Consider the following 26,301-nt stretch of genomic DNA (forward strand, 5'->3'; position numbering starts at 1 on the left):
TAACTTAGGGGGACAGGACTCGAGAAAAGGCTAACTCAGCTGCTAAAATAAAACAGGTATAGAAGTGTTAGTACTAAACAGCTCAAAGTTCATAGACATTTCTATTTACAAATACTGATGACCATAGCAATGAAAAAACAACAGGACTTGTTTTAATCCAAGTACAGATTCAAAAGCAATATTGTCTTGATGCATGTTAAATGCATTGTATGTTTGTGTATCAAGTTTAAGTAGGCATAAATTTCTTTCCTTCCAATACCAAATTCCAGAAATTCTTTATTGCAACGCTTAATACTGTTTGGTATTCAAGACATCCTTTCCCCAATACCAGGTGTCTTGTTGCTAATCTCAAAATTTTAATTTTAATGATTTGCATTTGAGGCAACGTCACAATTTGTATGAGAATGTTACAGACAACAGGCTGTCACAATGACTCACCAAGTACTCCTTTATTAACTTCTCATAGTCTTCGTTTAGGTGGATGCACAAAGACTTCAAGATGCATGCTCGTCTGGTATGGATGTTGTCATGCTGGAGAGGAGGAGGAGATAATATGAGCCAAAACCAGTCTGTTTTTCTTAAAGCTAGGGTAATCAGTTAACTTGCATAATTATTCTTTAGGTTAGAACCTGGCATGTACCACTTGTTAAGCCGAAACAAAATTGACAACTTCATCTCCAAATACACGCTTCTTTTGTGGTTTGGACTCCTTCTGACATTTGTTTGGAGGTGGAGGAAAACCAAAGTAATTGCTTAAAGGAGCTTTCTTCTTCGACATATTTAAGAGTTCTAAACAAATATGTCCTCCTCCAGAAAATCTTATGTATGCAAACACGTGTTGCAACTTCTTATCTTGTGCGCGTTTTTTATTTTGACAGCAAATACGCACCTGCGGACCACTTATGTGCAGCCCTGGTTATTTAGCTTGTCATATTGCAGCCACAGAAATTCTTTTGTCCATGAAACCATAAAGCTGCACTTTCTTTTTGCCTTATAGTCTGATTTGTCATAACTTTTCCGTTTTGTGGTGAGCTTTTCTTTGGCTGTCACTTCTTCACCCTGACCTGTCTTATTTGGCTCAGCAGAACTAAAATATATATCCTGCTGCTTTTACACACGCACTCACATAACGCTCAGCGATTCTCTGCGCGATCAACCTCTCACATGTTTAAGCTGCGGGAGATTTCACTTGTCATGTTTGCATAGTAAGCTAACGATTGATAAGACGATGTCAGAGGAATTGGTGCGCAAATTATCATCACTCACCAATCAGTGCTGTCGCTCTCTATACACAGTTCGCGCGATTGCAAAGTGAAAGCAAAAAACAAGCGCGAATTCAAACGCGATTTCAATATGTCACATATTGACAGTGGCTCACCGATGCCAATGACATAATTACCCAGCTACATTTCCGAAAGAATGCAAAAGCATTGACATATATTTTTCCTTCCTATGACAGCCCGACGGGCAGGGCAGAGATAGATTTTGGTAGCCCGACTGGAAAAATCGCTAGCCCTGGGACGTCGGGCTAGCGATTTTGCAAGCCCTGTACAGTGTTTCAATAATTTGTACCTACTACTCTCCCTGATGGAACAACGCTTGCACTGCCACATATAAGTCACTGAAAGAAAAAAAGAAAAGCAGTTTTAAGGATGGTTTTATTGGCACCTTTTTTTCACTTTGATTAAATCATAAAACTATCATAAAAAAATATATGATGGTAAAAGGCTTACCATGAGGAGGCACAAACAATCAGAAAAAGGGGTCAGCTTTCTTTGTGGTGTTACTATGGTAAAGAAAACAGACAAAATTATTTTATAAAAATTCCACAGTGGATTTTTTTTTACTTTGTTGCAAATGTATAAAAAAAATACAAATACATATAAATACCTCTTGCAATATAAAATTCACAGATAAATATCCAATCTGTTGCCAAATGTAATAGCAGTGTTTAACACTATGCAATAAAGATGCTGGTAGTTGCGGTAAAGGTCCGACAGGCAATTTTCATAACTATCCGCTATTGCCTTTTCCTCTGACCTCGTGTTTATGCTCTTTTTCCCATGCACTAGCGTTCAAGTCAATTCGAAGGATGCAGCCCCTGAATTTGGACACAGCTAATATTTAGCAACTCGCGCATGCTAGTTTAACTTGCATTACTGCGAGAGGCCAAATGCTTAAAATAAAAGGAGAGAGAAAGAAAGAAAGAAAAAATGCAAATGATAATAAAAAAAAGTGAACAAAGACCATGTCTTGCAATAACCATCATTTAAAACCAAAGTGAATGCTAACAGAGCTAGGTAGAAGTTCAATGAGACAACCATACTAGCTTTAGCTAACTTCATTTACTTTGAAAGTGAATTACAAACGTGTTAAATATTGAATTAAACATATCAATAACCGCTAAAAACACTATAAGACTAACTGCAAAAACGGGTAAAAAAAAAAAAAGAAAAACAATGAAGTGGAAATGCTAATAATAGTATAAATATACCCAGAGCGGATTAGAAATCAGGTATTAGACGGTACCGATTGGCACCGTCTAATACCAGATTTTCACTGTATTTGCTCCACTCCCGCTGTCTAATGACAACTTACACATTTGGAATTAAAAACATTGTTAAACAATTAATGGACAGAACAACTTCGTTTGACTAAGAAACGAAGCTGTAGGAGAAACACAAGTTAACTCAGAGACACAGACTGATGTGACAAAACCAGCCCAGGCCCAGGATCCTCCAGCAGCCACCAGGCCCAGGATCCTCCAGCAGCCACCAGGCCCAGGATCCTGCAGCAGCCACCAGGCCCAGGCTCTTCCAGCAGCCACCAGGCCCAGGATCCTCCAGCAGCCGCCAGGCCCAGGATCCTCCAGCAGCCACCAGGCCCAGGATCCTGCAGCAGCCACCAGGCCCAGGATCCTGCAGCAGCCACCAGGCCCAGGCTCTTCCAGCAGCCACCAGGCCCAGGATCCTCCAGCAGCCACCAGGCCCAGGATCCTCCAGCAGCCACCAGGCCCAGGATCCTGCAGCAGCCACCAGGCCCAGGCTCTTCCAGCAGCCACCAGGCCCAGGCTCTTCCAGCAGCCACCAGGCCCAGGATCCTCCAGCAGCCACTAGGCCCAGGATCCTCTAGCAAGGCACCAACAAGTAAATCAACAGTGACTTCAACGGGCCATCACAAGGAAATACCAATCTCATCATTTTCAAAATGCCACCTAAAAAAGCAAACCCAGGAGTTGAAGGCAATTAACCAGTGAGGTTAATTGCCAGGACAGGCCGGGTTTCGGCAACCCTCAAGGGTGCTTCGCAACCAGTGGGCCTTAACGCCGTTAAGATGCCGCCTAAGAGGAGCAACGTTAATGAGGAGGAACTGGAGGACATAAAGAAATCCCTAAACTTTATGTCTGAAGAAATAACAACAATTTCCAAACAACAAAAACTGATACTCAATTTAATGGATGATATTAAAGAACTAAGAAGGCAGAGCGAGGAAAAGGACAAGAAGATTGCTATGCTGGAAGGACGGGTGTCAGATCTGGAACAATATTCAAGAGTAAATGATGTGATAGTGACAGGACTGGAAACCAAGCATCAGACATACGCACGGGTAGCAGCATCAGAGATTGGGGAGCCACCCGAGCAAGAGCTACGCTCTTTGGAAGAGCAGGTAATGGCCTTCTTTAAAAGCAAAGGTATAGAAATGGACAGTAAAAATATTGAGGGATGCCATCCGCTTCCGAGAAAAAATCAAATACCTGCCATTATCATTCGTTTTGTTAATAGAAAACAGAAAAAAGAACTGCTCAAGCAAGGAAGAAAGCTAAAAGGTACAAATGTTTATTTAAATGAACACCTAATCAAAAAAAATGCAGACATTGCAAGACAAGCAAGAGTATTAAGAAAACAGAAGAAAATACAGTCAACTTGGACGTCAGACTGTAAAATATTCATTAAGTTAAATGGAACACCAGAGCAGGCTAAGGTTCTAGTCATCAAAGAGATGACTGAACTAGAAAAATATAACTGATAAATGCAAAGCAGTGCTAAATATGATGGGACCGTCCAAGTGCTCAACCAACGCAGATGTCTGACAATTTTCAACTAACAACTCATATAGATATTGAAAATAAGACATTGATGTATGACAGCAACATAGATCCTGATTGTAATTTCTTTAACAATAAGACAAATGAATGCAATTATTATACAAATGAGCAACTTAAAAAGGAATTCAAGGTAGAACAGGGTATAACAATGGTTCACTTTAATAGTCGAAGCTTATATGCAAACTTTCAATCCATCAAAGACTACATAACACAGTTTGAACAGCCATTCGATGTGATAGCCATATCAGAGACCTGGATAACTCCTGGAAAAGAAGAAGACTTTAAAATAAATGGATATGAATTCCTTCATGTAGACAGGATCAACAAGAAAGGAGGTGGGGTGGCACTTTACATTGATAAAAACCTAAAGTACAAAAGAATGGGAAGAATGGCGACTGTTATTGATGGAGTGATGGAATGTTTATCAGTGGAAATAAGTATAGAAAAAAGGAAAAACCTAATTGTCAGTTGTATATATAGAACACCAGGATCTAAGATTGAGATATTTAAGGATAATATGGAGGACTTATTTACAAATATAAATCAGAAAAGAATGTTCATTTGTGGGGACTTTAATATTGACTTATTGAATCCAAATCATAATAAGAGTACAGAAGAATTTATTGATTCCATGTACAGCATCGGTTTATTTCCACTGATAACAAGACCGACCAGAATAACATCTCATTGTGCAACTCTATTAGATAATATATTTACAAATATAATAGAAGGGAAAAAAAAAGTGGGCTGTTAATCAATGATATAAGTGACCATTTACCAGTCTTTGCATCTTATAATTGCCATTATAAAGTGAACAACGATGGACATAAGATTATTTACAAAAGAATAAGAACAGAGAAGACCTTAAATTGTCTTAGAAATGAACTTTTAAAGCAAGATTGGAATATTGTGTATGAACAAACAGAAGTTAATAAAGCTTACGAAGGATTTTTAAGAACATTTAACACATTACTTGATAAAAACTGCCCAGTAATTGAAATCAATAGGAAACACAATTATGCAGGAAGACCATGGATGACAAAAGGACTACAAAATGCCAGCAAAAAAAAGAATACCCTATATCGAGAATTCATAAAAAAGAGAACAATAGAAACTGAAATGAAGTATAAAACTTACAAAAATAAATTAACTAATATAATGAGATCCTGTAAAAGAGAGTATTACATTAAAAGGTTAGAACACAATAAAGATAACACAAGAGATATATGGAATGTATTAAACAGAATAATCAAAAATGAATCAAGGAATAATGATTATCCTGGGTACTTTATAGAAGGGACAAGAAGTATTAATAACATGGAAGAGATAGTAAATGGCTTTAATGAATTCTTCGTAAACATAGGGCCAAAACTGGCAGAAGAAATAAAGGTTGATGGAATAGAAAGGGACACTGGTGAAAATATTGAAAGGAATAGTAGCTCAATGTTTTTAAGAGCAGTGGAAGAGAAAGAGATTTATGACATAGTTAGAGGACTTAAGAACAAAACCAGTACAGACTGGAATGATATTGATATGGTAACGGTAAAGACAGTTATTGATGGTATCGTAAAACCATTAAAATATATATTCAACTTGTCGTTTCAAAAAGGAGTTTTTCCACAAAAAATGAAAGTTGCTAAAGTTATTCCCATTTACAAAACCGGTGAAAGACATCATTTTACAAACTATAGACCAGTGTCAATACTCTCCCAGTTCTCTAAGATACTGGAAAAACTCTTCATAAAAAGATTTGACAGTTTTGTGGAAAAATATGAATTAATGACAGATAGTCAGTATGGGTTCAGAAACAACAGATCAACAGCTTTGGCACTGATAGATTTAATGGAAAAGATAACGGAATGTATGGATAATAAGAGGTATGCGCTCGGAGTTTTCTTAGATCTAAAGAAGGCGTTTGATACTGTTAATCATGAAATTCTATTAAAAAAACTGGAAAAGTACGGGTTTAGGGGAGTGGTTTTGGAATGGTTAAAAAGCTATGTAGGGAATAGGCAACAATATGTACAAATAAATGAATATAAATCTAATTTGATGGATATAGCTTGTGGAGTACCTCAAGGTTCAGTACTGGGTCCAAAAATGTTTATTATGTACTTAAATGATATCTGCAGAGTATCGGAGATTTTAAAGTTTGTAATATTTGCAGATGACACAAATATACTGTGTTCAGGTGTGGAGTTGCCACAGGTTTTGGAAATGATCACACAGGAATTAACGATATTAAAGAAGTGGTTTGATATAAATAAATTATCATTGAATCTAGATAAAACCAAATTTATGTTGTTTGGAAACCAAAAGAAAAATATCGAAGTAGAAATATGTGTTGACAATGTATATTTAGAAAGAGTAAATGAAATAAAATTTCTTGGGGTGATCATTGACCACAAGCTCTGTTGGAAGCCACACATTACTTATGTTCGGGGGAAATTGGCACGGGGCATTGCCGTCCTGGGGAAAGCAAAGCATATGTTGGATCAGAAAGCACTGCACATTTTATACTGTGCTTTACTACTGCCATATATGAGCTACTGTGTAGAGGTCTGGGGAAACACATACAAAAGTAACACACAAACAATAACTGTAATACAGAAAAGGGCCATTAGATTAATAAATAATGTAGGGTAAAGGGACCATACAAATGCACTCTTTGTCAAAATGCAAGCTATCAAATTCCAAGACTTGGTGAAGCTTAAAACAGCGCAGATAATGTATAAAGTAAGAAATAAACTGCTTCCCAAAGAAATCTGTAAATTGTTCATAGAAAGAGAAGGTGGGTATAACTTAAGAGGGAAATGGAATTTAAAAATACAAAGTGCTAGAACAACTTTAAGAACTATGTCAATCTCAATTGCAGGAGTTAAATTATGGAACAGTCTAATACTTGAAATGTGCAATTCACTTGTATTTTTATTTTTATTCCTATTTATTATATTTATCCCCTTCGTATATTTTATTTATATTGTCTCTGTATTTATATATATGTGTGTCGGTAACTTCTGTCGGTGCTGTGCTTTTTTGGAAATCGAATTTCCCAGAGGAACCCACCCGAGGGATTAATAAAGTTCTATCTAATCTAATCTAATCTAAACAGAAGAAATAAAAGACAGTCAAAACATAAAACAGTTTAAAGTAAAATATAAAAACCTAATTTTAAATAAGTATAAGAATGAAGAAAACGGGGTTAACCCAGGACGGTAATGTTGCTGGAAATGGTGTTGCGGTTCTTTTTTGTTTTTTTGTGTTTTGTTTTGTTTTGTTGTTTTTCCATAACTTGTGTATCTGCAAATATACACATTCTGTATTTTTCATATGAAAGAAACTATACTGTGGTGGGGCTTGCTAATTTCTTGTTTTGATTTATGTATGTTATGTTTTGTTTTACTTCATATGTTTCATATGTTTCATATGTTGTTTGTTTAATTTAAGACAAAAAAAATTAAATGAATGAGAGGTAAAACTTGAGGGGGTAGGGACAAATAAGTAAATACTTCAGCCTACTCCTTTTCAAACAAATAATGGAATGATATTTTGTAATGATTGTGAAGGCACATGTTTGAAATGTTTGAAATAAAAATGAACTGAACTGAACTGAACTAAGATATTTTGAGTTATTTATTACTTACCTGTATTGTGGAAGATTCCGCAGAGGGAAATGGCAGTCCACTGAACACATATAACTTTCTCCGCGTTCCCGCCTCTTCACTTCTGGGAAGTTTGAGCATGCGCACTAGGCATCGGTTTTAGAGTTGTTGATTTAAAATAATTACATTTAATTGAACTGAAGAATGCAAATCTAGTTCATTAAACTTTTTGTTATTTTATGTTAAACCAACAACTGATAATGATTTAAAAACCTAAACTCAATATGTTCATGTTAAATAGACAAATGTCTATTGAATTAATCAAACAACTGCCTTAGTTGACTTTTTTGAGTGTAGAGTAACTGATTACTGTTCATTTTTAGGTATTTTAATAACAGTTACTTACAATGTACTTGCGTTACATTGTAATATAATTAAACTTGCTGAATATCATTATTTAATTTCAATAATTTATCTTCTAAAGGTAAAGGTAAACTCTGCTGCTTTAACATCATTGTGGTGCAGCTGCACGTCATTTCGCGCAAGTTTGCTGCATAGTCGTATTCTAAAACAGAAGATGTCAGACTCGGCTGAAACAAGTGGCTGTTTTATGAAATTGACATATTCCCGTCTCTCCACTTTTCTGAAACAAGCAGACAAGAACATTACAGCAATATTTAAGCTTTTTCCTGGGGAGAAAAAACTATCGGCCGTTGTTAATAGCACGAGTAATCTACTGAAGCGCCTGACACGAGAGCATAGACGAACACTTCTGAGTGATCCTTGTTCATCATCCATGGATAACACCGCAGCAACTCCTGCTAAGCAGGCAAAACTTGATTTTACTTCAGCAGCAGAGAAAGAATCTGAAGGTGAGCTTAAAAAAATGATTGCAGGCTACATTGTGGAAGACATGCTACCGCTGCGTAGAGTCTCTGTCTTTAAAAAAAAAAAAAGTATTTAAAGAGTTTAATTTCTGTTGTTTGTTCACTCAAGGTTTATAAGGATATTAAAAAGTATTTAGTTAACTTAACTTTCAGACACAGTAATTAGATAAGTATTTTAAATACAATATTGATTAAGTAATTAGTAATGAATTACTTTTTAAAAGGAACTTACCCAACACTGCCGCGATCATTCTGTCTCCCTATAGAACATGATCTCCGTTGACTCGACAGAAATCTGCTGTGTTATCCCCCTGAACTTTCCATGCCCCTGGAATTATCTCTGAACTTCCCCCCAGGAACGCCCCCCTCCCTCTCTGGACAAAACATATAATTTTTTTTTTCCCGTCGGATGCGATTAGTCACACATATGGATCATATTACTCACACATCTGGAATCGATTAGTCACTTACGGAGTACTTCCGATAAGGTCAGAAGGTCAAGACTAGGGTCATCAATCAAACTCACATACTTGAGTGACACAAGCTATACTGTTACTTTTTTGACATTCTTAAAAAATACCTCAAAATTCCCCCAAACTCAAAATTGGACTGCAGAAGTAAGATCAAATATTACACATTATTGTACTAAATTCAATAAGAGCATTACAGTTACAGTTCTGTATTTATTTATGTTAAAAAGATTCTACTGTTCTCTGCACACTGGTCACAGTCAGGCAAATTTTTGTACCTATTATTACATATTAATTCCAATCAGTGATACATCCCCCACACTGCACTAAATTCCTTACACACATGCATGCATGCATATGTATGTGCATGCATGTATTTCTGTGTGTGTTTGTGTGCTATTGTTGCATAAACACATTGGCCATGTCATGTGTGCTGTATGTCAAATTTTAAGGAGCTAAATGAACAGAAGTATGTAATAATTTTATATCTGTTCTATGATTTAACTGACAGAGGAAGTACAGCGTCTCATTGGTTAGCGGAGTCTACAAACAGTGGTTCCACAGAAATGTTCCAGAAAATAATTTATAACGTGAGTGGGGCGGTTTACTTAATTTGTCCTCAGAGTATGCTCAATGAGAGGTCACTGCTCTCTTTTGTGTTGGTGGGCAGAGTCATTGGAGGGTGAACAGGCAAGTGAGTTCATGCAGAGAATTCAGGAGTGAAGGATTTCAGGTGGAATTGACCAGCTCAACAGAAACAGAAAAGTTGACTGAGAAGTGAGCCACACTTGAACCACACAGGGAACATTGGGAAGCAGGGGAAAAAACACCATTAGACTTAAAAGTTTGCAGGAACACAGGATTAACTAAACCTCATTTTGCTGTGGAAAATGTAGCTCAATAGGGTAATGATTTATGCATTAATCTGACAAACAAAACGTTACAGGTTCAATTCCAGAAACCTTAGGAGAGGGGCATCTGACATAAAACTTTGTTAAACCTTGTGACAATGGAGTAGCTGATAGTATTTTATTTTATTTTTTTACAAAATAAGAGAGCTACCACAACCAGACAACACTTAGTGGTGCATTTGAACTTAGATACTTGAGGACACTTACAACGCAGACTGAGATCCTTTCCCACTGTATAGCTCAGGATTATAATAAATAAAATTTCACTTTAAACAACATTTCAGAAAATATGTTCATGTGATCATGGCATTATCATGTTTATTAAAGGACAAATGTATTCAGGTCTTTGTTTCTCACTAGTTATCAAGGGTAAATTCACTAAAACACTTCACTACTCAAATCTGAAGAAACAATCACAGCTGAGCAAACCTAAGAACCTGTGCTGATTGGTCCAACAAAATGGATTCAACACCACCAGGGACTCCAGTAGCTGTGTTTCAAAGCAGGGATATCTGGTGGTGACTAACTAGTTAAAATGCTTTAACAACTGATCTAAGAAGCTTTTTAAAACTGCATATGAAGAAGGTACAGGTGAGGTGAGAAGAGACGAACGAGCTCCTTCCTGTTTCTGGACATGAGAGGGCCACTGGCTCAGATACAAACTTAGGTTGGTAAATCAGAATCTCTTAGTCTCTTCTAAAGTGTTTACTGTTACATATTAGTGCTGCTTTTTTCATTTGTATTTTGAACAATTTCCTGGTTCTGAAAAAAGACTATGAAAGATGATAGGAAACTCTGTTATAGGTAATAGTTAGTAAGTGAGGGAGGGAGTGATTTCAGACTGTTAAAAACTCCAAATTCTTTTAATTTTTGGGCTGAAGGAAGGACAATACTCGGTGTATAAATGCTCAATCAACAATTCTTTATTTCCATACAAGCTGTCCATACCAGCTTCTTATAACCTCTAGTGGCCCCCACCTAGTCATAAAAGCCTAAACATTCACATTCTTTCTCTGGTACTAAGTTATGACCTCGGCTCCCTGTCTTTCTGCTCTCTGTAAAGGTGGGGGTATGGAATGTGGTCTGTCTCTTCTATTATCGGCACAAGGTCCTCTGCACACAACATTCTCTTCATGATTCAGCAGTATGAAATGTCAAGAAACGGTGTAACACATTCACAGCAGATCAAGGGTACAGGGTAATGCACACCTGTCTAACAAATCCAAAAATGGTCACATTATTTTAACCCAAAAATATAATGGAAACTAAGCTGCATACACAGCACACAATCTAGACTAAAGGATATTATATGACCTACAGCAGTTAACACAATTCAACTACTTTAACTACAGATATAAGATAACATATGATAACAGAATAATCTCACAAGACATAGCTGTTTGTGTTTAGCGAATCAAACGTGGTAGCACTGACATTTATACGCACAATATTCATTCCTAAAAATATCAGGAGGGTATATTCACAGATATTCATCCTATTAATTTAGTTTACACCTACAACTAAAAAATGTGATCTTTGTTATTCTGCTGTTGCATCAGTCCCTGGACCTGGAACATCTGCTGGATTTTCATTTATCATCTGTTTGTATTTGCTCTTGAAAAATCCAGCCTAGGAATGCAAGGGGAAAAAAAATCAAGCAATCATGAATTTCAGTGGCAGTAAAAATTTAAATAAATAACCAAGCTACATAACCTCTAAATTATTTTTTAACTGGAAATCTTCACTAAAATGTTTTAAACCTTTGTAATTATTGAAAAAATGTAAGAAGTGTCTTTCACCTTGTACAGGCCAGCAGTGAGTAAAGCCAGAAAAGCCAGTCCTCCCAGACATCCTCCAATAATTTCTTTGGTGAAATTTGGCTCAGGATACACTTCTACCACAACTTCAATCTGAGAGAAAACAGGATGTCGATGCCAAAGAAGCTCTTAATAACTCAAACAATAGACAAGAATGTGTACTCACCTTACGAACAGGAGGGTTGTCAGAACCTGTTGAAAAGTAGATGTACTGGTTTTTGTCGTACTCAAGACTGACTGTGCTGGTTAAGAGGAATTTGGCAGATTGAAGTCCAATCTAAGAAAAAAAATAGAATGAGCTGGCCATAAATTAGATTATTTCATTTACCAAGTTACTCATACATATACAGGAACAATGTGTGTTCACCTCTCGCCTCTGTGGACAGTCTTTATCCTTCAAGCTCGGGTCTGCTACCAGAGACCTGGGAGCTTGAGGGTCCTGCTGGTCCCTTTGCTGTTCAGAGAACTGCATTCTTCTGCACAGATATTTCCTGGGATCGGCTGGAGCCATTCACCTAGCTTGGGGGTCACTGTAAAGAGTGCTCCAATTACCACTTGGATCACTGTTACCTTCACCCTCCACATCTTCTCAAGCTCTTCTCTGAGCCCTTGGTACTTCTCCAGGTTCTCAATTTCCTTCTTCCTAATGTTGCTGTCATTTGGTATCACTACGTCTAGCACTACAGCCGTCTTCCTCTGCTTGTTGGTTAGCCATTACCATTTTGTCTGTCTGTACGTGGAAGTCCCACAGGATCTTCGCTCAGTCATTCTTGACCACCCTAGGGGGGTGTCTCCTATTTTGACCTCGGGACTTCCAGGCCATACTTGACACAGATGTTTCTGTATACCAGTGTCCCAAACTTCTTTTGCTAGGCACGCCAAGTCCAGCCTCAGGATGCTGAAACCCTCCATGCATGGTCAGGCGTTTCCTTGTCTTGATATCAGTGGCTTCTCCTCCTTTGGCAAGATTATTACCCCAGTAGGGTAGCCAGTGTTGGGGAGTAACAGAATAGATGTACCGCCGTTACGTATTTTAAAATACAAAATATGAGTAACTGTGACAATTAGAATGCCATTGTTACCATCTGACTACACTACTCAAATCTGAATGAGCTTTGAATTAGGTATGAGTTTAAAAAATAGATTTCCAGATTCAAATCAGTCTTAGTTTTAATAAGCCAATATCGATTCGTTAAATCCTGAATCGATTTTTAAATATAGATGTATTTTGCCAGAAACATCAGAATCTCAGGTTAAAGCTCACGAAACTATTTCAACAACAGCCAAACAGCAAAAAAACAAATGAGAGCAGGTAAACAGATTCCGCAAAAAGATATAAACACAAAGAGCTGATCATTAACCCGACAGCACATACATTTACACGCTGCGGGTGCTGGAAGCCGACACCTCACAAATTCTGAAGCTGCAGGTTTCATCACTCTGTGCCCAACAGTGCATATCCTTGGTAGATCCCCCACTTGATGGTGACTTGTGCGATGGGGTTGAAGTTAGCTTCTAGTGTTGTACGCCACATTCCCATTCAGTTCATGATAAAGGCTCCTAGAGTCATGTTGATCTTTTACAGTTCTGGACATTCCAGGATCCAGGTGTGGGGCATCGAGTCATAGGCCTTCTTGTAGTCAATCCAGGCAGCACACAGGTTGGTCACCCTAGTGTTGCAGTCTTGGCTGACTGCTCTGTCTAACAGTAGCTAGTGTTTTGGGCCTCTGGTATTCTTGCCAATTCCCTTCTGTGCCCTGCTCATATATTGAGCAATGTGCCTGTTCATTTTAGCCAGACAGGAGCTTCCATGTGGTACTGAGGGTGGTTATTGGCTGGTAGTTGGATGTGACTGGAATCTCTGGGAACTCTTTCAGTACTGTTGGAAAACCATTTCAGGTGACTACATCACAAAGCTCATCGAGAGAATGTCAAGAGTATGCAAAGCAGTAATCAAAGCAAAGGATGGCTGTTTTAAAGAATCTAAAATATATGTTTTGAGTTATTTCAAACATTTTTTTCTACATAATTCCATATGTGTTCATTCATAGTTTTGAAGTGTGTCCAAACATAATGCTAGGAAAGTACCTGCAGCGGGTCAGGGAAGTCCAGAGGGGTGAGCTGAACGGTAAGAACAACGGTAAGCTATCAACACCTACACCCTGCCCATGATCAGGTACCCTGCTGGAATAATAAGCTTGCCAAAGGAGGAGATAGAAGTCATTTAGATCAAGATGAGGAAGCTCCTGACCTTGCATGCATCCTGCGGCTGTATGTTAAGTGCAAGAAAGGAGGCCGGGGACTGGTGAGTGTCAGAACCACATTCCAGGATGAGACAAAGAACATCCATGAATGCATAATGAAAGTGGCCCCAACCAACCACTTGCTCAGTGAATACCCCAGGCAGCAGAAACCCAAGAATGAGGAGCAAGAGGAGGAACCATCATGGAAGGACAGGCCCCTGCACGGTATGTACCACTGTCAGATAGAGGAAGTGGCTGACATCCAGAAAGATCCTGTGGGACTTTCACATACAGATGGACAAAATGGTGATGGCTAACCAACCTGATACAGTAGTGGTAGAAAAGCAGAAGAAGATGGCTGTAGTGATAGATGTAGCAATCCTGAATGACAGCAACATCAGAAAGAAGGAACATGAGAAGCTGGAGAAGTACCAAGGGCTCAGAGAAGAGCTTGAGAAGATGCGGAGGGTGAAGGTAACAGTGGTAATCAGAGCACTAGATGCAGTGACTCCCAAGCTAGGCAAGAGGCTCCAGCAGATTCCAGGAACAACATCTGAGATCTCTGTCCAGAAGAGCGCAGTCCTGTGAACAGCAAGGATACTGCACAGGACCCTCAAGCTCCCAGGCCTATGGTAGAGGACAGTCGCTTGAAGGATAGACCGCCCGCAGGGGCGAGAGGGGAATTTTTTTTTTATATACAGTATATATACATATATATATTAATGAAACATGTAACACAAATTTCCCTTCAACTACCTGCTCTATCCATCCTGAACTGAGGTTGGCAGATATTTCATATGTCCTCTTCATCCGTCTTTCCAGGAATGTGTTGCACTTGAACACTCTGCACCTGGCTACAGAGCAGTCCTGTTGGTGATTTAAAGAAGACTGAATGGAACACTTGTCTTGACCCAGTGCAATTTGAATTTTAAAATCTACTGTGAATTTACATTTCAGTAGCTAATGTGCAGAGGTGTACTTACAACTACTTTATTTGTCAGTATTTGAGGAACAACATTTTTGAAAGGTGGTTCTTCATCATTTCCTCTCTGACAGTCTGTGATCTGGAATACATTTAAGTGCCAGTGTGATTGGTCCTCACATACATCTGTCCCACAGCTAAGCTTGAGCCATTTTGGGGTCAGCAGCTAAATCTTCTGGAATATAAATTACCTGTAGATTGCTCAAATCCACCCAAATGTCTTTTTCACCAAGCTTCACTGGAACCCTGATCACCACAGTGAAATTAAGCGCTCTGATATCATTTGTAATCTAAACAAGAAAAGAAAAGAATTACAAGCTTTATAGCTAGGTTTATATCACACAATACATTTAAAAAAAATAAAAATCTATGGAGAAGGTATATTTCACCGTGACTGACTGTTGAACTGGTTTCTGCAAACTATTCATCCCAAATGTGAAATTGTTGTAACTGAGGGAGCTAAACAGATATATTTTTAAGGTTAAACACAAAGAAAAACAATTAGATAGATAGATAGATAGATAGATAGATAGATAGATAGATAGATAGATAGATAGATAGATAGATAGATAGATAGATAGATAGATAGATAGATAGATAGATAGATAGATAGAAATAGAACAGCACATACTTTTCAAATGTCATGAAAATGCTGTATTTCACATCAATCCATTTCTTTTTGTAAAGTTCACTTGTAGTGGCATGCTCCTGATTTCCACTGAAAGAGAGAATTGAAAATATTTGTATTGTGTCTGGGATATTGCTTTAATGAGTACATGTACCAAAATGAACAGTACCTGCTGGCATTCACAGTGACAAAGATCTTCTTCTCAAGTAGACTGTTGTTGTCAATTCCATAGGAAACAATGAAGAAAACCTTAATTGAATGAGAGAGATAAGACTGAGTAATAATTTTTGCTAAATTATGCAGAACGTAGAATATACTTTATGTATAAAGAAAACAAACAAACCTTAGTTTTGCTCTTGAAAATTGGCTTGTCAATAGTGCAGTCTGTCCTTCCCCGGGATAAACCATCTTCACTGTCCAAGGGGCTGCACTCAATTCTTCGCTTTATTATAAAATAAAATGACTGCTAGGTGGATTGGAAGAGCAGCAGATCAGTGATGAATTGATACAGACTTGATCCTGATACCTTACCTGCTGACTCGTGAACTTCCTGTAGGAGAGTCCAGCTGGGTGCGTGAGAATAACACGACTGTTGTAGGAGTTTTCTCCTCTGTTCTCCACTGTGACTGTGACATTCAAAAGCTCATCAATGCCCACTTTAACCTCTGAGGATCTGGCAAAGTATAAAGGAGGATGAGAACAAAGGAAAAGGAAAGCAGCCAAGCAAAGTCTTGTAATTCTGCCACACCTGGTGAAGTTGAAATCCACTTTCAGGTTATCAACACACTTGTTGTCATTGCCACAGTTGATGTCAAACCCTAACTGTGGAAGAGAGCATGATGGAAAAAAGTATTTACATGACGTTTTATTTACGGATTGCAATTTGAACATTGTATAGCCAAATCCAATGACCAATTTTTGTGTGCTGCCATTTAGTGGAGGCTTTGTGTTGTTGTTAGAGGAAACAAAACAACTTGATCCATTTATGGAAGACATCTTGGTCCTCTGGACGCTCAGGGAAACAATTTAAAGTGTATAATCTAAGACAAAAACTATAATTTTAAGGTAAAGAACTATGTAGAGTAGGACTCATTTTTCCAAAAACTGATGCCTATGCGTGTAGACAAAAGAATTAGAAATCAGGGTGTGGAGGAAGTTGTTTTGTTAATAGACTTACAGGATGAATGGTTGTTGTTTTAGTCTGTGGGGACAGACTTGGTTTGGGATCTGTGTTGGAAGATAAACCATCAAATGTGAATTTGAGCTCATTGGAGAGCACATTGAGAGAGTCTTCAGGACAGGCCTGCAAGAAGAGGGATGAATGGTTTAGATTCAGTGTTAAAGGACTCTTTGCATTGAAATCGATTGATTGTATTGTATTGTTTATATTTTGTTTAGTTTTTTTTCCAGATATTGTTAGATTTTACCTTAATATAGAATTTTACAGTTGAACACTGTCTGTTTCTTAAGTCTATAGTAAATGATCCAGACTGCTCTTGTTGTTTCCCACTGATGTATGCTCGGTTGTTTGGAGGTTTCCGAGTGGCATCCACTGTTAAAGTATAATGAATCCTTGCTTGAGCTGGAATAAATCACAAATGGATTTCAATGCTATGAATTTATATAAATAAAAAACATTAAGCTGATGGGCAGTGACTTTGTAGTTTAGAAAGGGAGAGGAGAATGATGAACCTGTGTTGACTGTAGACACTCTGCTCATGGTAAAGCAGAGTTCAGCTGTGTTCTCGAGTGGTTTTGAGCAGTCTACATTCGTAGTAAGGATTTGCTTTGGGCTGAATGAAACATCAGTTTTCACGATTACTATGGGCCTTGATCTGGAAAGTAGTAATATACATGTGAACTACTTTTACCTTCATAATTAATAACATACTAACATATGGTATCATTAGTGGTGTTCTCACCAGAATTAGTAACACGATTTCACAAAAGTAAGCACAACACATTTTATAAACCACTACTGCTTAAAGGTTTTTGGTCACTTAATAATATTTTTAAGATGGCAGAAACATTGCCAACAATAACACATGATTGGACTGTCTTGGACTTACCTCAATAAAACAACTGTGCCCTTTGAACCCACCGCTAAGTCAGGCAGTCCATCACCACTCTGGTCAAAAGATGACTGACTGATTGACACGCCAAAGAACTTCAGTCCTGACTCGACCTCAGAGCCAGTAATTCTCTGTGTACATGGAAATATTTTATCTAATCAAGTTGCAGATTTTGTCAATATTGAGATTACATGATAGATGAGTTTAGACATCATTGTGAGCTCTCTGATGCTGTGCACCTGTGAGTAAGTAGGACTGATTCGTCCTCCTTCACTGTGGAATATGTAGATGCTGCCTTCACCATTATTCTCCAAAGGTGCTCCAACTGCCAAATCCCTGAATCCATCTGAGTTTAGATCAGGCAGCACAGCAAGAGAAGAGCCGAACCTTCCTTTGACAGCTGCACGTCCTCTTAGTACTAATGGATCATCAAAATTACACTCCACAAACTAAAAGGAAGAGAGTTAATATTTTATGATCATTAAGAAAGTTGGCAAATAAACTGATTAATTTAACTGTAGTACATAAAATATTATAAATATTCTAAATATATTTACCGAACCAGTTAATCTGCAAACATAAACTCTTCCCTCTCTATCAGGCTCCGTGTACATTGGGGCTGATATAAAGATTAGATCAGTGATGTCATCATTATTTATGTCCATGGCACACACCTCTGCCCCGAAATATTCACCAGTCTGATACTGTGTAAGGAACAAATTATTAAAGAAAAAAACATCAGATACATAAAAATGATACAGGTTTTGATTATAGTTTATTTTTCATGTCCGCCTTATACTGTAAAGCTGTACCTGCCACGGAAACGGCTCAATCGTTTGTTTCATAAAGCTTTGTCTGTTAGCTGTTGAGAACTGTAAACTCCATGTCACAGCAAGCACTGTTCCTCTGTGTTTGAACCGTGGAGCACCAATAACTGTCAGTGAGCCACGCTGGGTTTTAGCAATTGCCATGGAGTAACCTAGAATTTAACAGTCAAGCAGTCAAAGTCATTAGTTAAAAAAATCAAATGTGGCTAACATAGACAAATTGTATAGATTTTTCTAAAGTACCTCTGCAGGGAGCAAAGTTTGAAATTACATATTTCAACAACTGTCTAACATACCAGATTAAAACAAACAAAAAAACTTACTTGTATCCTATAATTCAGCCATCATTTGCAGTAAGAAGCCTTCTATTTCAACATACCCTTTTCTTGCCTTAAGCCTACTGCATGTTACAGATGTCTGCAGACCAAAAGAAGTCTTCACCTAATTTTATTCTGAATCTATTTGTTAAAGTGATTACAATTTCTATACTCTGAATCACAAAGGAACCCCCAACATACTTACTAGTGAGCATATCCATCCAACCATACATTCATCCATTTGTCTATCATCTTACTATTGAGGGCAGTTTTTGGTCATTTAATAAACCTAAATTTATTTGTTATTGTTGTCTTTTCTTATTCCAGTCTTCTGGGTTTTCCAGGTTTTTTTATTTATTGTTTTTATTATTTTAATTGTAGCCATTTGTTTCATATTTTATGTTAAGTAACAGACAATCAAAACAATGTGACTGATATTAAAATGTTTTTAGCATATACACCTTCAGCATTTTGAATATTTTTTTCAGTTTTTATATTTCATCCAATAATAATAATTACAGCATAGCTATGTTTACACTTAGTTTGTTGTCAGTGTAATATTCTCACCAAGATAACTGTCAGGCTCCAATGGCATCTCGTATGTTTTCACCCTGTCATACCCAGTTGTAAATTGAGTATAGCCTCCCGTCCACTGGTTGGCACCAACAATAGACATTTGAATTCCCTGCAGTGTAGATAGATATATATTGAATTCATAGAAATTAATTTAAAATCTGAAGTTTGTTTGGCTGCCCTTTTTTGTATATCACTTGACTGTCTGGTTAGTTTAAAGTGGTTTTAATTACCTCAGGCACATAAGCTACATTGAATCCCTCTTGAGCCATTTCCATTCTCAGTGACTCCCCACTGGTCTGAGATCCTGAAACACAAAAATAAACACAAATTTAAAAGACTGTAATAAATTCCGATTTGCTCATTCATGCTATTATTATGACTTAATGGTATAATTCTAAATAATGACTTGCTGTTTATTGAAAGCATGTCAGAGTGTATTTTGGTCATTTTACAAATGGACAAAGATAAAATTATCAACTTCAGATGGAAGAATTGCTATAAATTTTAAATACAGTTAGGACCACGAGTTTCTGGACAATGACTCAAGCTGTGCACATTTTCAGCTTTGATTCAAGTTGTTTGAAATAAAGACAATAACCATATTCATAAAAGTAAATAACAACTGAAACAGCAAAAAAAGCACAGACATGCGTAACAGACATGTCTGTAGACATGTAATAGAGGGGGGAAGACACAGCACCGAAACACTGATGAGAATACTACAGAGAGTATTAAAATTTAATCAAAACTGGAGATCTCAAGTACTAGGGATATCTGAGAAGCCAAAAACAAACAATGGAATAATGAAAACACAGGATTCCTAATATTATAAATTAATTTATTAATCAGAAACTTCCAAAAATAAAGTAATTTAGAAACAAATCCCACCAGTCACCAAATTCCTTTTTCTCCATTGTAATGCTCTACCAGGCCTTTACTCCAGAAAATGTCAACAAAGCAAGTTTATGTTTGTACCTTCGATAGAGATTTTTTTCTCTAAGTTCTGTCTTATTATTTCAAGTGCGTTGAAGTCTCTAACTTGAAACACGTGTTTGTCTGAGGGAAAAGATGCAATGGTGTCCAGTTCTTGTTTTGCCTCAGGTTTATTAAACGCATCCCCCACCTAGAGGGGAAATACATACACACACACACATTGAAGTTATTATATTGTGTGGATTTGTTTCCCTATTAAACCAAAGGGATCCAAGTATATTTGCATTTGCAATGAGTACTGAGTTTGTATACTGTACTCTCATAATTTCCCCAAAATAACAAAATGCTCTTATAGATGCTAACATCTAAATACATTATAATAGCCGTTTTTACATGTCTATCACCCATAGCAATCAGTTTCCTATCAATGTTTGTACTTTTTAAATTGCATAAGAAAATTAGTAAGTAAGTAAGTAAAATTTTATTTATATAGCACCTTTCAAGATAAAAGTGCTTCACAGAAGCTAAAACCTAAAAATAAAAGTCAACCAAAAGCAAGTTTTAAAAGATGAGTTTTTAGCTGTCTTTTAAAAGCGACCACGGAGTCCACAGATCTCAGGCTCAAAGGGAGAGAGTTCCACAATCTGGGGGCCACAGTTACAAAAGCTCTGTCGCCTTTTGTTTTCAGCCTTGCATGTTGGACGACCAGCCCTGGTCACGTGACCTCAGGAACTGCTGGGAATGTATAAATTAGGTTAACTTTACAGGCTCAATGAACAGGTACTTACCCCAATAGCAAATCGAACTATTTTTTTACTCTCAGCTAGCTGTGCTGCATATGGTAAGCGATTTGAGTCTTGAGATTCTCCATCAGTTATAACTATCAGCACCTTCTTTGCATTTGATCTGGATCCCCTTTGTGGTGTAAAAACATTTTGGCTGTTGAATGAAGAAAATAGAGTTTCAGTTCATCTTTCATCTTGTTGTCTTAGAGGTTAAGTAAAATAACCTCTTAAATAACAATCATACCCTGCTTTCTAACAGTATTTTCTTCTAACATAACAGGGAATTTAGATTTCAGTTAAATATAGCTCTACAAGTACAGTTTTTATATCTAATATCTGACTTGCTCCATTAACTGTATAGACATCCACAAACACTAGACTCTTTTGAAAAAGGTTACATCAGTGTTTTGGATAAAAAGATCACACAATAAACATGCAAAATCTTGGCAGCACTTACACAGCATGTTCGATGGCCTTAGCTGTGTAAGTTCCTCCACATAGTTGTGTAATTCTATCAATGTTAGATTTCCATGATCCAGATGAGAAAAAATTATTAAAGTAGTAATGGACCTTTGGTGAATGAGAGAACTGGGAAACAGAAAACTGAAGAAAAAACATGCACAGAGAAATAAGTGGAAAGTGGAAATAAGTGGAAAACATAAGAAAAAAAACATATTTTTATGGAAATTTAAAAAAGCTACATGTACTTGTAATGTCTATGTCTAACTGAGAATAGCAGTGCAGTTCCTCACCTTTGTATCACTTGAGAGAAATGACCCAACGAGGTTTTTCACAAAGGTCTTCATTTTTTGAAAATCTTGACTTTTTACACTCCTTGAACCATCCAACAGAAAGGCGATGTCTGTTCCAATCAGGCATTCTGTCAAACAGATGGGCAAGGAATGCTCTTTTAGTGTTTCTGAACTGCTCTCTGTGCCCTTTTTGTGGAAAAGACTGAATTTCTTGGTATTCTGGAAGAATAATATTAACATCATTGTTTTCCCTTTAAATCTCCTTTTCACTTCTTTTTTGGGCCCTATTTAACTTGAAATTGAGTCCTGTGTTTGAATGTTTAACACCACTTAAGACTTAGCACAACTCGCATAACAAAATAAAACAACTTTCTTTGTGGTCTGCAGTGAATTTAAAACAAAAATTTTCACTTCTTAATTTCAAATTTTATTTGTTAAAAAATTACTTTTTTATTAGTTACACTAGTTTTTGAAGTTATTTGTATTTCTTTCTAGAAGCTATAAGAAATCACAAACAAAGAAAAGGAAACATGTCACTCTTAGACTGTCACGGCTGAGCAGCCGGTGCGTTTCAGATGTGAACCCAAATGCAGACACAGGAGAACAGAACCTGAATTCAAACAGAAAGCGAGCCTTTATTTGGTTGATGGAAGGAGGAAACATGAAAACTAAGGAAACGATGAACAAACTGCAAAACAATGAGCAAACTATGACAGACTATGATAAATTAGACAAGACACAAACGCAGAAACCAAGGAGACAATCATAAATAATGGCTGACTTTAACCTCAACTGAAAGCTAAATAGGAATAACACATGATCATGATATAATCACAAATCTAACATGAGATGAATAAAAAAATATACTCAGACCGCTGGTTCAGAGACCCAGCCTGTGACACCAGACCATGGTTGTTTAAGTTGACTAAAACTAAACAAAGAAAAATTAAAAAAAAACAAAAAACTCTTTTTTTAATTAACCCAATCAAATTCAAACTAGTAACATGTAGTTACAATTAATAAAAAAAACTAAAATGTACAAATTTTGTCCTATTTGCCAACTCAATCAGTCTGCTGAATACAAGCACTGTTTCTCTTCTTAAGGGGCGTGGGGGTTCAAATGTACATGTATGGTTTGCAGTTCTTGATGAAGAGACACTGTAATTCTATTATATGTGGCACATGCAATGACAATAAGTATTATACTCTGTTTTATGTTGTCTCAACTAAACTCCTCTTTGTATCAATCAAAGCTTACATTGCAAAAAAAAAAAGAAAGTGATTAGATTTTGTTCATTCTGTGACCCCCACAGCCCATGTTGTATGTGTGGGCATGCATGAAACATAAGTATATTTTCAAATAATATAAGTATGCTAATTACCGTCAATGGAAGAAGGGATTGGAGGTCCAAATCTATTGTACTGGTCTATCTGAAAACACACACCATTGTACATAGTGTAGCTTTTGCAGTCCTTTGGAATAGTTGGACCACATGCCTGAAAAGAAAGAAAAGGTCAAATTCTGATTAGAGTTAACTGATTATTTTCCTGTGCCAGTGTATTTGCAGTTCACCAACTCACCACAGTGTTTTGGGTTCCAGGATCACTTTTCATTGTCAAACCAAGAGACATGTTGATTGCAAAATCTGGCTCTGGATTGGAAGCATTCATTAGATGTTAAAACACTCATAAAATACATTTTGTGATCACTATAAAAAAAAAGTTGAATATGATTTAATGAATACTTGAAAAATGCTGTCAGAGTTTCAGGACATTCTGTTGAGACATTAAGAAACTACCTACCTTGAAATTGTATATTTTGGCAGTTTTCTCCAGAGGTGGTACACCTATATATTTTCCCTTTTCTGTTTTGTGAATACTGTTCTAGTGGGGCACTGATGAGCAAGCTAACGAGAGAAAACCAAACATAAGATACAAGTTTGGTGGATGAGGTGAAGTGAAAAAGCTCCCATTGTTTTAATAAGGATTACATGATTCAATATTTCTTTGACAAAAAAGCAAAAGTATTACTCTGATTGTCTTTGAACCACCTGGTAGCCAAAACCAGCAGCAGAGCTCCTCAGGGTCTTCCAAGCCGCAGGATCGATATTGAAACAAAGCGCTGCATTTAAGACTGAGAATTAAAGAAGAAAGAAAAACATTATTGAAGCTGATTATGGAATAATAATGTGATTTTATCAGCACTATCTATAATCACTTATAGAAACAGTATACAGTCTGTGTTAGTTTCATTGTATTTCTTGAATGCAGCCACAATGTTTATTTTATGACCACTAGAGAGCACCAAAGTCCAACATTTTAAAGGTCTGAATTTTGTTACTCAGAACAGTTATTCAGTTAAAAAACATTTTTAATATTTTAATTTGGAATCAGTTTTGTGTCTTTGATTGTTGTATTTTAATCGATAAGTCCAAGAGTAAGTGCTGAAACATAAACTTTAAAGAAAAGATATTGTAGTACTTTTTAAAGCTCCAGATATTTATCAGGTATACCACAGTATCAAAACATATCATTACTATACTGTATAATTTGCTTATTTATAGTATTGAAAAAAATGCAGCTAAATAGACAATCACACCTGTGTGCACATACATCCTGCTCTCCTGAACTATGTCAGATTCATCAAGTTATGACAAAAACACACACACACACACACTTACAAACAAAAACGCACACAACATAAGGCCTTGGGATTAGTGTTGGCCTGACAAAGACTTTAATCCTGCCCACTGGACACCTTGAAAAAGAGGGCATACATTTTAGACTTTTAACTGTATATATCTATTTTATAAGAGTTAAAGATTTTCCTACAGATAAACACACACACACACACAACCTGCAAATCAGCAAGACCTATTTAGAGACAGGAGTCAAAAAGTTCAAAGCAGTTGGAAGGACCAGTCTCCACAGGGCTTTTGCTTAGACCCAGACTCATGTCAATATTATCCCAGAGTCCACACCAGAGTCACACACCACTCAACAGCTCGCAATTTCCAAATCCTGTGCACATGGACAGACTGGTGAACATAACTTAACATAACTAACATAACATAACTTTACAACAAATCCAAACAATAACCAAAGTAGGAGTAGCACTTCACTAGCTGCTTTCAAGGCACCAAGCCATCAAAAGCTGATGCACTGCTGCATCCTTTCAAAGCTGCCCAAACAAACTCATCAGAGCGAGTGTGTGATTGCCACCAGGTATGTGACCCTGAAGGAACATAGGCCAACACACACACACACACACTTACAAACAAAAACACACACACATAAGTCAGAAAATGTCTGAGATAAGTAAGGTTTGTATAGCATTTCTATAAATCCCAAAAATAAATTGAAATCAGAAAACTGTGATTACTAACTTTGATATTCAAAAAATACAGAGAGGCAAATTTTTTCTCAGATGAAAACCATAAAATTACAATCTAATTTTACATTGCAAATTGAATGTCCTGTAGAGGGCTTCCCCCTGAAATGACCGGCCTTATTTTTGCCTTCATTTTTTGGGCATTAGCTTTACACAGCTGTCTGAAATAACCAGTATATCATATAGTGCTTGTTCTCCATAATGTACATGTATTTGAAAAATATACCTCATCATTATTACATGCACTCATTTTTTTTCTTGTCACCATGACTCAGCCATATTAATATGATCATTATTGTTTCAACAATAGTTAAAAACTATCAATCCGCTTAGAATTTGTTTGATTTTTCATGTTATTTACATTTCTGCTCAATTGTTATACAGACATGAATAAACATGATATTAAACATGTCAGAATAAACTGGACAGATACATATGATGTGACATTAATGTAAAAAGCCTCAGGTTTGGTTTACCCCCATACAGGGCTAAACCAAACCTAACAGTACATAACAGTCAGATATGTATGTATAACGATTGCATGGACTTATTACAGTTTTTGAACCTGTTTTAGTTTTATGATTGAAAAACACAGTTTTCATCAAAATGCCAGTCATAATTTTACTGTTTGCTGACCTTCATAATTAGAAAATAATAGATAAAATCACAACATACAAACTTGTTTTACCTGACAGGAATAGTGTAGCACTAGATATCCAGTCCATTGTGTGAGATGTTACATCTGCTGATAGTGTCAGAGAAGAGTTGAAACCAGAAATACAAAAATGATACAGTGCTTCCTCAAAGATAAGACAGTTATTTAAAGGAATTATTATGTAGGAGGAGTTACATCATTATTTTATGACACTATAGACTGTGGTGGTATTGCTTAAGTCTTATCCAGTGATTCAAGCACTTGATTTTTATAACAACTGAAACGTTTATTAGTTTCTAGGCAACAAAATCAACTCATGTAAATAATAATTAAAGGTTTTATTTGGCT

The 26,301-nt window shown here is 36.8% G+C and overlaps 1 protein-coding gene across 2 annotated transcripts in view; it reads right to left on the reverse strand.

Moving 5' to 3' along the window:
• The window catches only part of LOC146626604 (integrin alpha-M-like), a 42,517-nt gene extending 16,494 nt beyond the window's left edge, over positions 1 to 26,023 (reverse strand). Inside the window, exons 1-29 of one of the 2 annotated variants that reach the window (XM_085361376.1) lie at positions 25,987 to 26,023; positions 23,939 to 24,041; positions 23,711 to 23,814; positions 23,489 to 23,559; positions 23,290 to 23,404; positions 21,908 to 22,035; positions 21,613 to 21,758; positions 21,159 to 21,309; positions 20,413 to 20,560; positions 19,668 to 19,741; positions 19,429 to 19,546; positions 18,530 to 18,696; positions 18,275 to 18,421; positions 17,957 to 18,166; positions 17,715 to 17,848; positions 17,338 to 17,480; positions 17,073 to 17,227; positions 16,823 to 16,948; positions 16,394 to 16,467; positions 16,177 to 16,318; positions 15,989 to 16,087; positions 15,815 to 15,894; positions 15,649 to 15,735; positions 15,407 to 15,476; positions 15,209 to 15,307; positions 15,019 to 15,099; positions 14,792 to 14,902; positions 11,959 to 12,069; positions 11,775 to 11,885 (exon numbers count right to left, since the gene is read on the reverse strand). In XM_085361376.1, the coding sequence (XP_085217502.1) occupies positions 11,775 to 11,885; positions 11,959 to 12,069; positions 14,792 to 14,902; positions 15,019 to 15,099; positions 15,209 to 15,307; positions 15,407 to 15,476; positions 15,649 to 15,735; positions 15,815 to 15,894; positions 15,989 to 16,087; positions 16,177 to 16,318; positions 16,394 to 16,467; positions 16,823 to 16,948; positions 17,073 to 17,227; positions 17,338 to 17,480; positions 17,715 to 17,848; positions 17,957 to 18,166; positions 18,275 to 18,421; positions 18,530 to 18,696; positions 19,429 to 19,546; positions 19,668 to 19,741; positions 20,413 to 20,560; positions 21,159 to 21,309; positions 21,613 to 21,758; positions 21,908 to 22,035; positions 23,290 to 23,404; positions 23,489 to 23,559; positions 23,711 to 23,814; positions 23,939 to 24,041; positions 25,987 to 26,023 (3,342 nt within the window). The remainder of the gene's footprint in view (positions 1 to 11,774; positions 11,886 to 11,958; positions 12,070 to 14,791; positions 14,903 to 15,018; positions 15,100 to 15,208; positions 15,308 to 15,406; positions 15,477 to 15,648; positions 15,736 to 15,814; positions 15,895 to 15,988; positions 16,088 to 16,176; positions 16,319 to 16,393; positions 16,468 to 16,822; positions 16,949 to 17,072; positions 17,228 to 17,337; positions 17,481 to 17,714; positions 17,849 to 17,956; positions 18,167 to 18,274; positions 18,422 to 18,529; positions 18,697 to 19,428; positions 19,547 to 19,667; positions 19,742 to 20,412; positions 20,561 to 21,158; positions 21,310 to 21,612; positions 21,759 to 21,907; positions 22,036 to 23,289; positions 23,405 to 23,488; positions 23,560 to 23,710; positions 23,815 to 23,938; positions 24,042 to 25,986) is intronic. The other variant, XM_085361377.1, reaches the window with a different exon arrangement.
• Positions 26,024 to 26,301: the final 278 nt, after the last annotated feature.

This window comes from Diplotaxodon limnothrissa, linkage group LG8, assembly GCF_057381915.1.
Source record: "Diplotaxodon limnothrissa isolate DT_005_m linkage group LG8, D_limnothrissa_male_GT1.1, whole genome shotgun sequence".
Taxonomy (NCBI): Eukaryota; Metazoa; Chordata; class Actinopteri; order Cichliformes; family Cichlidae; genus Diplotaxodon; species Diplotaxodon limnothrissa.